This window comes from Myotis myotis, unplaced genomic scaffold (genome assembly GCF_014108235.1).
Source record: "Myotis myotis isolate mMyoMyo1 unplaced genomic scaffold, mMyoMyo1.p scaffold_m19_p_1, whole genome shotgun sequence".
Taxonomy (NCBI): Eukaryota; Metazoa; Chordata; class Mammalia; order Chiroptera; family Vespertilionidae; genus Myotis; species Myotis myotis.
Genome location: NW_023416313.1, coordinates 23,967,079 through 23,981,884, shown reverse-complemented (window position 1 = coordinate 23,981,884; position 14,806 = coordinate 23,967,079). Strand labels below are relative to the sequence as shown.

General features: G+C 43.4%; 1 protein-coding gene across 3 annotated transcripts in view; it reads right to left on the bottom strand.

The window, feature by feature from the left end:
• FAM114A1 (family with sequence similarity 114 member A1) overlaps positions 1 to 14,806 on the bottom strand; it is a 58,956-nt gene that overhangs the window by 18,826 nt on the left and 25,324 nt on the right. For 2 of the 3 annotated variants that reach the window (XM_036331382.1, XM_036331392.1), the window contains exons 4-8: positions 10,783 to 10,893; positions 10,559 to 10,665; positions 8,044 to 8,178; positions 5,765 to 5,917; positions 114 to 237 (exon numbers count right to left, since the gene is read on the bottom strand). In XM_036331382.1, coding sequence (XP_036187275.1) covers positions 114 to 237; positions 5,765 to 5,917; positions 8,044 to 8,178; positions 10,559 to 10,665; positions 10,783 to 10,893 — 630 coding nt within the window. The remainder of the gene's footprint in view (positions 1 to 113; positions 238 to 5,764; positions 5,918 to 8,043; positions 8,179 to 10,558; positions 10,666 to 10,782; positions 10,894 to 14,806) is intronic. The other variant, XM_036331401.1, reaches the window with a different exon arrangement.

Below are 14,806 nucleotides of genomic sequence, written 5' to 3'. Positions count from 1 at the left end.
AGGAGCCCTGGATTAAATAATTCTACCCTGCCCAGAGGGATGTGCTTATTAATAGCAGTGTCAAAAGGATTATACCAACCGCCCGTCCTGCTATTAACTCGTTATTCCGTTACCTTGTTCTTCCTGATTCTCTTCATTCTCTAACTCCTTGGCTGCAAAGATGTCTTTAATGGAAATTAGGTCATTTTTTAAGAGTTCCAGCTTCTCTCCATCAAATGATGCTAAAAATGACTGAACCTGAAAAAAGAAATAGGTCAGCATAACTGTCATCCTTTCTTCTCCTTAATAGCATTTACGTACACGTGTCCCCAGTTCTCCCGGGAACGGGTGAGTCCTGGCGTGGGAGGTAATGTGGGGTTGAATGAACTGCCTATTAACTGTGCAACTTTGGGCCCATGACTTAAGCTCCCTTGGCTTCAGTTTTTTTTAATTTTAAAGTGAGACCCACACTTCTACTGCGATTGATGTGCGGTAAACGAGGAGACGAACATGAAGGGCATTGCACAGGCGCCCACAGCAGGTGTTGAATGAATGGTGGCGAAGGCTCCTGGGTGACAGCACTTATAAACACACTTTGGTGTCAACCCTAGATTCCAATATCAGCTCCTCACTTGGTAATTATGTGACGTTGGGCAATTTAACCTTTCTATGCCTCAGCTGCAAATGGTGGGTATCTTTCAAATGGGGACTAAAAGCATCTACCTTATAAGGTTGACTTGAAAGTTAAAAGTATTTACAGTGATGATCAAGACATTTTGTATACATATACATATACACATGTAATAAATATTATATATACACAGATACAGATACACATATACTTGGGTTATTATACTGGAGTTGCAAAAAATGCACAAAACACAATTTTCTTTTCAGAGATCTTATAGTCTAGGAGAGGGAGCCCACGATAGCCTATAACACCATGCCAGTGCCAGTGGAGTGTCAGTGGGGGCACCAGGGAGGGAGCTGCCCATCCCTCGGGGGAGACGAGAGGGTGTGTGAGGTCTGGTGTCCTCCCTGAACTGCTGCTCTCCCTGCCCAATGTCTTCAGCTCCCCTCTTGGAAAGGATCCTTTGTAAACACTTAAACATTATTTGCACAGATGGCCAGGCATCCTCTGTGAGTCTGAACATTGATTTCCATTCCCCAGCTGGCCAAAGGGCATGGTTCTCGCCCTCTGAAGTACGACCGCACAGTATAAGGCTTTTAATTTTTCATTCTGCGGGGCCAACCCTTGCTCTGGAGGGAGAGCCAGCAGAGGAACCACCATGCCCTTTAGAATATGTTTAAATATTCATGATGGCAGTAGATTCACACATCAGGGTAAGTGAGGGAGTTAGAGAGGGCATCGGGATGCCAGAGCACCAATTTCCTAAATGTTGCTAATGCAGCCAGCGCCGAAGCTTTGGGCAGAAGCCCGGCGGGAAGTCATCAGCACAAAACCCATTAGCCGAGTGCAGCAGGTGAAAGCAAATGCAGGCTGCAGGCGGCTGCCGCCCCCCCTTTTCACCCTGACCGCCTCAGACTCTTTCCTGCAGCGCACACACTCATGTTTAGGTCTCAGGGTCCTGGATGTGCCCACGTCAAATTCTGATGCCTCAGATATATTTTCTAAACAGCAGTTGTCTACGAGTAAAAATAAAGGTAACTGAGTAGGTGTGTGAGAGTACAACCCTTAGTGAAAATGCACGCACACATACGGAACATTTGGTTTTCCCGTGGCCTCTGGAGGGGAGCCATCCTCCTGCAGTGATCGCAGTGGGGTTTGCTGCGTGGGGCACCCCTGGGAAGGGTTCTTTTAAGCAAAGGACTCATTTGTCTGCATCTGTCTACTACCGCATCTCTTTTGCTTCCTTCTAGTTCACTCCCTTATGCAAGGCAATGGGCATTGAATCTTTATGTCAACCCAATAACAAATAATTAATTATGCACGCCTCAATAAATATCTGTGGAATGTTGACTGCATGCCTGGCACTGTTCTTAAGTGCTGTCGGAACTCACGAGGGCAGACAGTCTGCCTTACAAATCTTTTCCCCAAAAGGGGGCGTGGGGCACCATTTTGAAGATTCTTGTTTACTATTTTTGTTGAATATTGAGTATAATGGCAATACAATTATTGGTTTTTCCTGAAGATTTATAGATTATACCACATTGCCATGCCCACTGCCATCCTAGAACCAATCTGGTAGATAGTCTTTATATTTCCTTATGCCTTGTCTCAGTTTAGCCAATGGAATGTTAGCAGAGGAGACAGAAATCAGTTCTGGGTCAAGGCTTTTAAAAAATGCGAGTGTCCCCTCTACACTCTCTTTCCTTATGCTGGTGGGATTGAGAAGACACTAGATGATGGTAAAAGCCAATACTTTAGGATTGGACACAGGGGAGTCCGCAGGGCAAAAGGATAGGCTGCCCAGAGCCCGTACTCCCCCTGCTGGACCGCCCTCCTCGAGGGGACTCTCCAGGTTCCCTTCCAGGGCCTGTAGGGACCTCTTCCCCAGGCGGTGCTCCTTACAGTGGGACCAGCTACTGGAGAGTGCACTTCTGGGCCCACGGGATGACAAGGAGGTGGTTGTTCGCAGGGGGTGGTGGAACTGGAACTAAGTCATCATTACATGTGCATGTGAGGCTCTCTGTGGTGGGAGACAACTGGAGATAAAGGGAGGAGAGCAGGCAGGAGGGTGGTGTGGAAACTGGAGGAGTCTGAGAAGTCTAAATGGGAATCTGGCCTTCCAGGTCATTAGAAAGTATATTTGTCAAGGGTAGGATGGCAGAATATATTTTCTTTAGCAGTCTGTTTCCAAAAGTGCTTTTGCTCTTAAATATTTGGTATGCGTAGGGTTGCCAGATAAAATATGGGTGAGTTAGTTAAATTTGAATTCTGGATAAACAATGAATATTTTTGTAGTACAAATGTTATGTCCCAAATATTGCACCGGACATATTTATGCTTAAAAAAAAAGTATTCATTGCTTTTCTAAAGTTAAAATGTAACTAGTCATCCTGTATTTTTATTTGTTCAAGCTGACAGCCCCAGCGCAGGTCTCCATCTGTGTTCTTGCCAGAGGCCTGTGAGCATTAGGATAGGTCTAGTGGAGGCACAAGATGGGCAGAGTCTGGCTCCTGGATCCCTTACATGCAGGAAAGCTGCCCGCTGATCAGGCACCCCCACCTGGGAATGTTACAAGAGGGAGGATAATGCCTAATGGGTTCAACCCATAACATTTTAGGAGTTTATTACAGCACCCAGTAGGTAACATCACTAAGCCAAGAAAAAAAAAGGTCTACATTTCTTACTATGAAAACTACAAAAATCTCCAGGTTGGGGAAGGAAAGCTGAGTTTGAGGGAGCCGTGTGCAAACAGAGAGCAATGCCTCCCTCCAGGGACCTCACCTCCCTCCTAGCAACGGCAGTCCTTCGGGGCGCTTTTCTAGGGACCTGGGACCTGCAGCTGTTTCACGGCTGAGACCTGCGATGGTACCAGCCAGAGTGAAATCTCTCCAGCTACCACCATGACAGCTCCAAGGGGTCATGCTCCCTGGTAATGTTTTTAGTTTTAACAACAAATACGTAACATAAGAATTCATATAAAAAGAAAATGTCATCAACATTATATATACCTATACACATATATGTATACAATAAAACGGCAGCTGCATTTACTGAGTGCTTATTATGTATAAGGCATGCTGTGGCTAACTTCACTTGGATTAGCTCAATTATTTTAATAACCCTATGAAGTAGGTTTTCATTCCCATTCCCATTTCAGAGATAAGGAGTCTGAGGTAAGACAGATCCCAAACCATACAGCTACAGAGTCATATCTGATCACGTAATATCTGACCCCAAACAGCTTTGTAGGGGAAACTGTGCTTCATTCTCTAAAGCACCCCTTCCCAGATCATCAGATTCTGCTCTATGGGAGTCATTTTATAACTCTCTAAATTGTAGAGAGCTGTTTGAAGCACAAAAATAATTCTTGACTACAGATATGTGAGTGAATTTTGCCCAGTGGAGGAACAAACTCCTCTGCAAAAACCAGGTTTGTGTCCATTTGCACATTCATTTCAAAACTATTTTACTCCATATAAATTTGTGCTTCTTTGGCTTTTCCTTTTGCCTCAATTATAATAGTTGTTTGGTTCCTTCATTTAATTAATGAGATAAATAAATGATTTAATTCATGTTCATTTTATATCTCATGATTTTGCCTTTTTAAAAAAAATTGTCTGTTAATAGTTTAACCAGAACACTGTCACTGATGGCTCCTGGGTAACTGAAAAGGAAATAAACACAGATAGTAACTTGTAACTCAATAATCTTGTGGGTGAGGAGTGGGGATGTGTGTGTTTCCATCTTGTTTGGTCCTTGGTTGCCTGCTATGTGGCAGATGTCATCTTCCTCTGACTAGGTAGGAAGAATGTCTCAATCTCCTCAGAGTCCAAACATGAAATGATAAGGCCTCTTCTCCATTTGGAGGCTCACCTCCAAGTTCAGCTTCCTGTCTGAGCACCTGCCTCTCCCAGTGAATGGCCCACGGCTCCTCATAGCCCATAGCCCCTCATGGGAGGTCCAAAGGGCACTGCTCTATGGCCTCCACTGGAAAAGTACCCGTGAATACGGTCACCCTGACATTCACACAACAGAGCCATACATACAGTTAAATGAGTTAACAGTTTTGATGGAAGATGATTTGATTTTGGTTGATGGGCACACAGTACAATATACAGATCTCGTATCATAGAAATATACACTTGAAACCTGTATGATCCTATTAACCAATGTCACCCCAATAAATTTAATAAAAAATAAATAAAATGAAGTGCTTAGAATGGTGACTATATAAGTGCCAGTATAAGTGTTTGCTAACTAAAGACACACATATACACACCATGTAGATCCTTTAGAAAGAAATTACCACACCTTGCTGATTTTTGCTCGTCATATTTTTGTTTTGTTTTTGTTAATCCTCACCCTAGGCTATTTTTCCATTGACTTTTAGAAACAGTGGAAGGGGGTGGTAGAGGCAGAGAGAGAGAGAAACATGGATGTGAGAGAAACACATCGATTGGTCGCCTCTTGCATGCACCTCAACCAGGGCCGGGCGTCAAACTTGCAACCAAGGTACATGCCCTTGACGAGCACTCTATCCACTGAGCCAAACTGGCTAGGGCGATGCTTTATTTCTTGGGATCACAGCCTTGGGGTCACAGCGGGGGGATGTAAACATGCAAGGCTGCTGCGTGGCTTCTCAGGAGCACCCCCAAATACAACTGTAACCACCAATAAGATAATCCTGCCCATTGTAGCCCCGGCAATCTAACAAATGGGTGATTAAACATCTGAGCCATAAAACTAAATATATTAAAACTCCACAGCCTGGAACCAACATCAGCTGCTTTGTTTTCACTGGGTGGGAATGAAGACGGGGCTTCGTAGGGCATCTTTGATCTGGGTATTATGTCAGCAAAGATAGGTGCAGGGCCCGGAGCCTGACAGCCAAGCTTCTGAGCAGCCTTTTGCACCATTAGGTCTGGCTAGTGATGACTCTCGCTGTGCTGGCCTCCTGGGGATGCGGAGGAGTAATAGCTTGGCAGAGGACGGAGCGGGAATAACATGGAGCATGGGGCGGTCCGAGGCTGTACAGTATTTGTGACCTCAGCACAATAATAAGGAGGTGTTTTAGTGGCAGATTTTCCAGTTTCTTTCCTATTTAAGAAAACACGTTGATGAATATGTCATTGAAAACAGTCTCTGCTGACATACCTTGCTTTCACTTTCATTGGATAGAATTTCCAGAGCTTCCAGGTGTGACAAACCTTGGTACTCATCAAACAGCATCCCGTAGTGCGCAGTCCTCTCGGCCGTGACCTGCTGCGCCAGTCTCTGCTTCTCCTTCTCCTTGGCCTCCCTTAACATCTGCAGAAATAGGCAATATTCGTATACTCACTGTGTGCCACAATATTCGTATACTCACTGTGTGCCCGGAAGCCCCGTTTCCTGCATAAGACGTAGGGGGCGATGAGAGCAGACTCTGTATTTGTAAGAGTAGGTTTTAGTCACTTTGGAATTTCTAAAAAAAGATGATGGTTTTGATGGATCCTACTGACAATTTTTACACAGTGGTCCACTTTGAATTTTACATGTTCATTATGTACACAACAAATCAAAGCAAAAATTCTATGCCCCAGTATAGGACTGGAAAGAAGCATAACAGAAGCTCAACAGTGGTTTCCACTGAAGTGTTTTCTGTGTGTCATTAAATTCTCTACAAAGTCAAATTTTTTTTATAATGAGCAAATGTATGTGCACTAGAAAAGTTTAATCTATTGTGACAGGATTAACTGCGCTGGCTGCACTTAGGCAGACTTCAAAGCAGAAACTAACTGACCTGATTTTATCTGAGTCACATCATTTAAAAATTTGTGTATGTGTGGTTATTAAAACACACAAAATGAATAAAATATAAATTCATAATATATTCCTTACTAGATCCTGAATGTAAATAAGAATGTTTGCTTGGCAGTTCATGAGAAGTATGACTGTGAACTGAGTTCCTCTCCTCATTGATAATTTTTCTCAAGTTATGTTTTCTGTTGATTTAAATAAAAGGACAATGAAAGGAACACAAGTCCACCAGTCACTACCAGTTTCCTGCACTTTCTTTCTTTGATTTTATACTTCACTTATTCGATTCCTCATCAAATTTACTGGGGCATTAAGTTTATAGGGATCTTTACTATCTGTAAAGAGCACCATAAAGACACTGGCCACCATAAGGTCACCAAGGGAAGATCACAGGCAAATAGATTTTGTTTTTATTGTGTTTCAATAAAACAATCAGCCACTTCCTCCGTTTGGGTCTGGATGTTATTGGCTGAAAACCCACAGGGCTACAGACAGACTCTCCCTCCTGTTTATCTCTAACTAATAAGTACAAGCTCTGAATTTTAATGTTTTCAAAACAACCCCATCAAACCACTGGCAATTTTTAACACAATAAAACCCAGTGAAGAAGGCTGATAGAAAAAAAATCTCTCCTTTGAAATACGGTGTTGGAGGAGAGCTCTGCGGATGGGCTCTCAGGAAGATGAACAAGCGGGTCCCAGAGCAAATTGAGCCTGAACCTCCCTGGAGGGAAAAACGTCAATACTGAAGCGGTCCTTTGGGCATTTCATGACAAGGTGGGGGTTTGGAAAAGACAATCATGCTGGGAAAATAGAAGGCAGCAGGAAAAGAGGAAGGCCGAACAGGAGAAGGACTGACTTCATGCAAGAAGCCACAGGCCTGAGTCTACAGGAGCTGAGCAGGACAGGACACTGTGGACATGACTCAGTCACCAGGAGTCGGAGCCAATCAAGGTGGCAGGTGACACACACACTACTCCCCACTGACCTCACTGGGTTGGTGGTGGTCAAACAAAATAACCAGTTGACATTGAAATCGCTTCCTTTTCTCTACACCAATTTCCATCTCTGACTTTGTACTTGGGAATAGAGAGGAAAGGGCTGAGATGGAAGGTAAAGGGGAAGCATCATCCTGGAATGATTTGAATTCACTCCAAAAAAATGGAGAGTGGGAATTCAAGTTGCCTAAAGAAGACCTGGCTTTACCCAGGATGCTGGTTCTATTTTCCCTCTGGAAAGGTGATGGGTTTAAAAAGCAAGGAGTGATTCTGGCGTGAGGTCCAATGAATATTTCCCAGAGAGTTCCCCTGGGAGAGAACTGTGAGGCATGCAGGTGGTGCATGGGTGAACACTTCCGATTTCCAGTCATTGACTGTGGGTTAGGGAAACCCTAGCAGACTTCCCTCAGGTAATGGCAGCATCATCCTTCCAACTGCTCAGGCCAACACCTCAGAGCCATCCTTGCCTCCTCCCTCTATCTCACACCCCACATTCAGCCCTTCAGGAAATCTGGATAGGCCTTTGCACTGCACCCAGGGTCAGCACTCATGACCACCTTCATGGCTCCACAGTTCCAGGCCTCTACTACCTCTTGTTTTATTGACTGAAAGAAAAACTTGCAAAAAACCATAATCCCACCTGGGATAACGAAACGGTTCTTTCCATGAGTGTCTTGGTCCGCTTAAAGCCTGGGTCACTTTCTGCGAGGACATTCATGGTTTTCTTGCCGATGAACTCCAAAGCATCAAGCCCACCAGTTAAGACGCTTTTACCCTACAGATGGGGGGGGGGAGGTGGGAGGGGAGGTTGCATGAGATTCGATTTTTACATTTTGCTGCTTCGCAGCAGTCGGCAGCTCCCAGAGGACCCTGTCTTCAAATAATATCAATATGACATCATAATTTTTTTCATCAGGAGATTTATTATCCACTTAATCTGATTTGCTTTCCCTTGGAAGAGCATATGTCATATAATTTGTAGGACATGCAATGTTATTTTAAAAGGACGGTTAGGAAAAAAACAACATATTTGGGATTACTTTGACCAGCTCTGAGTGTATGAATAGATACGTATTCAGGACATAAAATTAATAGGTGGCCCGATTGCTACTTTGAAAAAATTTTAAGCCAAGTAACTGAGTTATGTGGAGCAATCTATTGAAATGTCAAATGCTCTTGGCAGTTTAGGGAATTCTTTAATCGAGGGCCCTGAAGTGTAGAAGCCTTAGGCTGTTTCAGATGGCTCCTCCACACTTTCAGAAAGGAGTAATAACTGCCTACGATTAGTATATTCATGAACTAAGATAGGCTGATTTCCATATACTACTGGCTTTAGACAATGTTCTGTTATACAGTTATCCTATTGTGAATCCCTTTGCCAGTCACTGTTTTCCTTAAAAAAAAAGATGAAAACAATCATCTTTTTCACATAAACTGTTCATATAAACAGAACTGCTTAAAGTCTGTGCAACTTCTGCACATACCCTCTGACTGCACAACTGAAATTACAATATGCATATACCTGTGTTTTCCCACCTTACCTAAATTTATATACATTTTATTTTATTATTACATTACCAGTGGCCCGGTGCACAAAATTCGTGCATGGGGGTGGTGTCCCTCAGCCCAGCCTGCGCCCTCTCCAATCTGGGACCCTTTGGGGGACATCCCTCTAGCAATCCGGGACTGCTGGCTCCTAACCACTCACCTGCCTGCCTGCCTGATCACCCCTAACCACCCTGCATGCTGGCCTTCTCACCCCCAACTGCCCCCCCTTGCCGGCCTGATTGCCCTCAACTGCCCGCCCTGCCAGCCTGGTCACCCCCAACTGCCCCCCCCGCCAGCCTGGTCGCCCCCAACTGCCCACACTGCCAGCCTGATCGCCCCCCAACTGCCCCCCCCTGCCAGCCTGATCACCCCCAATTGCCCTCCCTCCTGGCCTGATAGCCCCTAACCGCCACCATGGCTTTGTCCAGAAAGACGTCCAGAAGGTCTCCTGGTCTAATTAACATATTACCCTTTTATTAGTATAGATTTCCTACATGCATTTCCCAATCTTCATAATTATCACTTCAATAACAATATTCTATTTCACTGAGTTAATATGCTTTATCCATCATTTCCATCCTGGACATTTAGACTTGTTTTGGGTGCAAATCAATAATCACACTATAAACCAAATCCTCAAATACACATACTTCGGGAGGACTGGGGTATCGGCCGCTCATACTTCTGTATATTTGATGTATTTCCTGCTAACATTCTATGGGGGGTTACTGAAGTAGAGAATAAGACGAGAGGAGGGAGGCCGTAGAGACTCTGAATAAGGGCAGCCCTGGTGGGGGCGTCCGGAGCTTGGGAAAAGAGAACATGGTGGCCTCCCAACCTGTGGTTTCACTTCGCAAGGTTTCAGTTACCTGCGTTCAACGGCAGCTCAAAAATATTAAAGGGAAAATTCCAGTGACAAACAATTCATAGGTTTGAAGTTGCACGGCCTTCTGAACAGTGTGACCTCAGTTGGGGTACCTCCCGCCTTTTTCATTAGTCATCTGTTTTGTTGCCAATAACAAGTTTCTTTAAGAGGTAGGCGGCCCCCTCCCCCCAGCCAGGGGTGTGAGTGGGGGGACAGACTTTGAGTTATTGGAGGAAGGGAGAGTGGAAATTGGGAGGTGGGAATGGGGGAAGAATGTGGGTCTTAGTTATCTGGAAGCGCTTTAGGAACATCTTGGGGATGTTGTTCCTGACTCTTTACCAGAATTTGTTTTTATTTAAGTGGCTTTATGTATTTCAAATGGAAGGTTAAGAGGCACAGAGCGTTGAGGGAAAACAGCTGTCCCAGCTCTGAGAACGAGCCCTCTCTCCCTGCAGCCAGACGCTGTCCTTGCAGCAGCTGGAGGACCGTCACATCAGACTGAGAAATGTGCCTTTTAAACAGCTCCTTTCTTTTAAACAGAAAATGCATTTCGTTTTGCCCTTATTATTTTGGTTCCAAGGTTTATGCCTACTCTGTAGGAGAAAGCATAACAAAACCGTCATCCAAAGTTGTGAGCAAGGCCATCTTTGCTCTGATGTATCTAGGTCACTGGTAAATAGAGATATCAAAGGAAGGCGCCGGGAGACTCCAGGGAAAACAGAGGAAGCAGCGAAGGACTCACTGTGTTTTGAACCACATTGGTGATGGCTGACAGCATGCCCCGGGACCCCGACGACGGAGAAGTGGGTGGGCCTTCCTCAGGGCTCTGATCTGGGGCCGCCTCTGCGGCTAAAGAGAGAAAAGATTGTTTCACAGTTCATTTCACTGATCTGAAATCTTCTTATTTGTGCATTGAGTGTAATACAGCCCAAGTTTGAAAAGCCCCCAGATTAATACCTCACTCACCTGGAGGGACGCCATTTTCGGTGTCAGGCTGGGCCCCTTCGGAAGAGCCAGAACTTACACTATGAATCCGTAGGGCCCCTGCTTTTTCCTTGACCGCCGTCAATCCGTGACCTACCGGGAAATAAAGATATGGTTCATGGCTACAAGAGAAATCCTCCAATTCTATAGCACGTCTCCCAGAGTGGTGGTAAGCAGGGGTGGTGGAGGACAGCTTAGGCTTTGCAATCACTCAGATGTGGGTCCCAGTTCCAGCTCAGCTTCACTGCCTGGGGGTGACCTTGGAGAAGTTTCCTCATCTCTCAGTGACTCAGTTTCTTTGTTGGGTTATTGTGAGGAGCAGATAAGAGAGACAGATGTGAAGCGCTCCCAGATGCTTTATTATTCCACGTGGCTTCACACACTGTCTAACTAGCAACCTGGCATCCCACACCAAAGATATGACCTGTGAATAGTATTTGATTCATTATTTGATTCCTTGCAGGCCCAGCCCATGGCAGGTGCTCCACTGCTATTTGGTGAATGGAAATCGGTTGAGCTTTAACATGCTCTTTCCACGTGTTGGTCATTCCTTTAGAATGGAGAGAGCAGGGTTGGAGCCCATGTGTCAAAATCAAAAGGCAAGTCAGTGGGAAAACCAGGAAGGGCACCCGACCGCTCTGACAGTTGTCTTGACAGTAAGTCTAAACATGAGCTAGAAGAATAGTCAGCCAGGATAAAGGGCACTGGCTTCACTCCATCTGAGCAGGGATAGAACCTCTCTCTCCTGGACCCAGCACAGTGGGTATTCAGTAACTATTTGGTAAATACAGAGCTGACCTTCTCATGCCCCACCCCACCCCCAACACATTCTCTCTCTCTCTCTCTCTCTCTCTCTCTCTCTCTCTCTCTCTCTCTCTCTCTCTCTCTCTCTCCCTTGGTTTGATAAATATAGGGTGTCCCCCAAAAATGTATACAGACTTTAACAGCTGATAGCTGTAGATTCTATTACATGTTGAAAGTGAAATATATTTTAATAAATGCTGCCTTTATAACATGTATACATTTTTTGGACACCCTGTATTCCTTTCTACACTGTAGTCTGCAGCTTTATCTGCTTCTCATTAGAGGCCCCCCTGATGAGCTATAGCTTTTCTCAGAGTCCCAAATCCAACAACAACAACAACAATCTCCTGACACTCTTAAGTGGCTGTTTAGTTCTTGAAGGAGAAACAGCATGAGCTGCCATCCTCACAGCACTCACCTCCCCCGAGCACTCTGGGAGAAATGGATTTCACTGGGGATGAGGGCAACCTCAGGTTGTTAAAACCCAAGGCAGCAGCAGTAGTAATATACAGGGGCGGGGGTTGGGGCTGGGGAGGGAAGATCCCAACTCGTGCCAGGACTTAGAGCCAAAAAGAACCACCTGGTCTTAGAAGGCACTATTACAATGATCCATTATCCACCTACTGACTAAGAGAAGGACAAGGCTGAATCCCAAACCCGAATAGTAGTATTGTGTTTGTTGTAACTTCATCAGAGCGATCTGAACATAATTAGGACACTGATACTTACCAAACAGACAGAGGACTAATTATACCCAGTGGGAATCACCTATCATTATACATGATCTAGAAAACCCTGAAATATTATCTACAATGTTTGTAACACTAATTACATGCAGAAATATGTGTCTATATTCATGTGCAGATCATTAAATGCAGTTCAAATTCATTACTGAGTTACGTTGGGGGGTAGGGGGGGAAGATGCACTGTAACTGTCAAAACCAAGCCTTGAATTAATTCTCTCCAGCTTCCAATGAATCCCAAGCATTTCAATGGGAACTTATTGGCGTTTCAGTAGCACATTGAAGTTACAGAACATAGCCATCTAACCTATTTACATACGGAGTCCATATTCCTTGCCATCTTTTAAAAATACATATTGTTAGAAAGGAAAGAGTGCACACCCAGATAGGAATCTATGCTTCTCACCTAGATTTCTGGGATCTGCAATCAAGGAATGAATGAGTTTGAGAAGGCTGGGGCACATCTGTTACAGCTTCTTTGCGTAAGCTGTGTAAGAAAGATGATTCCACCTCATTCCCTGAGACCAGTAGGGGGTTATTAAACCTCACTGTCATTATCTCCTCTTTCACCTTTTCCACCCTTTGCAGGTTAGGACAATGTCTGATTCTCTTCCTAGAGAAGAACAGCTTCTCACCACCTCAGAAAACAAATGATCATGGATATGTGTGCATAGGCTATCTCTAGAAACATTGCTTTGTTTCTGGAAGGAAATACCATTTTTATGTGCATTTCAATGGGGGATGCCTGTTTAACAGATATGACAATAGGCTCCAACTACACACACACACACACACACACACACACACACACACACACACACACAGTCTTATTGAGTTGTAATTATACTGCACATATTTAAGGTTCTTCCAATGATATATTCTGATGAATAGTTCTTTTTTTCTGAATTCTTTTGTTAGTCAAAGTACACCTTTACTACTTTCTACTAGAAACATAAAGAGATGGTCTTTCATAACTAGGCTTTACACTGTACACCACACCCCACTTTGAAGAATAACTTCTAAAACTTTACTTAGTGTGACATCTAGTGCTCAAAACAAGGAAGTAAAAATAGGGAATCATGGTTGCCTTTTGACTGGGAGGGATTCATTTTCAAACATTGATCGGTTCTACCACTAACAGAGAAAAACAACAAATATGAAAAATACTATAGGGTATAGTTCCTCAATTAGTTTCTTCACATGTCATCACAAACCCTACATATCCTTAAAGAAATCAAAACCCTCAAATTCCATGGTTCTGAAGATGGGCTATCCTCCACCCGCTGACATATTGCAGCACTGCAAGGATAAGAATGTCTATAAACGCTGTGATGCTGTATAATTTAAAAGTAAATGTTAAATGATTGACTGGTGTTTAATTTACCGCCTATACTCAAGTGGAAAGAACCTAAACTTATAGTGTTTGCCTAATTATCAGACAGAAATTCATTAACCCCTGGGCCATATTCATAGACTGTAAAGGATTGTGAACAAACTTCAAGCATGAATCTTACTTTCTTTAGTTTCTTTTCTATATATTCATTTTTGAAAAGAAAAATAAATAAATGAATGAAATAAAAGGGAGGAAATGTTATATTAAAAATTTAAGTAATCAATTAAGATACCTAGGAATAAACTTAACTAAGGAGGTAAAAGATCTGTACTCAGAAAACTACAGCACACTGAAAAGAGAGATAGAGGAAGACATAAACAGATGGAAAAACATACTGTGTTCATGGATTGGTAGAATCAACATCATTAAAATGTCCACACTACCCAAAGCAATCTATAGATTCAATGCACTCCCCATTAATATACCAACAGCATATTTCACAGACCTAGAACGAACTCTCCAAAAATTCATCTGGAATAAAAAAAGACCCCGAATAGCTGCAGTAATTTTGAGAAAGTAGAACAAAGTAGGAGGGATCTCAATACCAGATAACAAGATGTATTAAAAGGCAATGTTCTCAAAATTGCCTCGTACTGGCACAAGAACAGACTTATAGACCAATGGAATGGAATAGAGAACCCAGAAATTGACCCAAACCACTATGCTCAATTAATATTTGACAAAGGAGGCAAGAACATACAATGTAGTTAAGACAGTCTCTTCAATAAATGGTGCTGTGAAATTTGGTCAGACACATGCAATAAAATGAAACTAGACCACCAATTTACACCATACACAAAAATAAACTCTAAATGGATAAAGGACTTAAATGTAAGATGGGAAACCATAAAAAATACTAGAGGAATCCACAGGCAGCAAAATCTCAGACATATGCCAAAGCAATATCTTCACCGATACAGCTCCTAGGGCAATGGAAACTAAAGAGAAAATAAACAAATGGAACTACATAAAAATAAAAAGCTTCTGTACAGCGAAAGAAACTATCAACAAAACAAGAAAGTCCACTGCATGGGAGAACATATTTGCCAATGTTATCACTGATAAG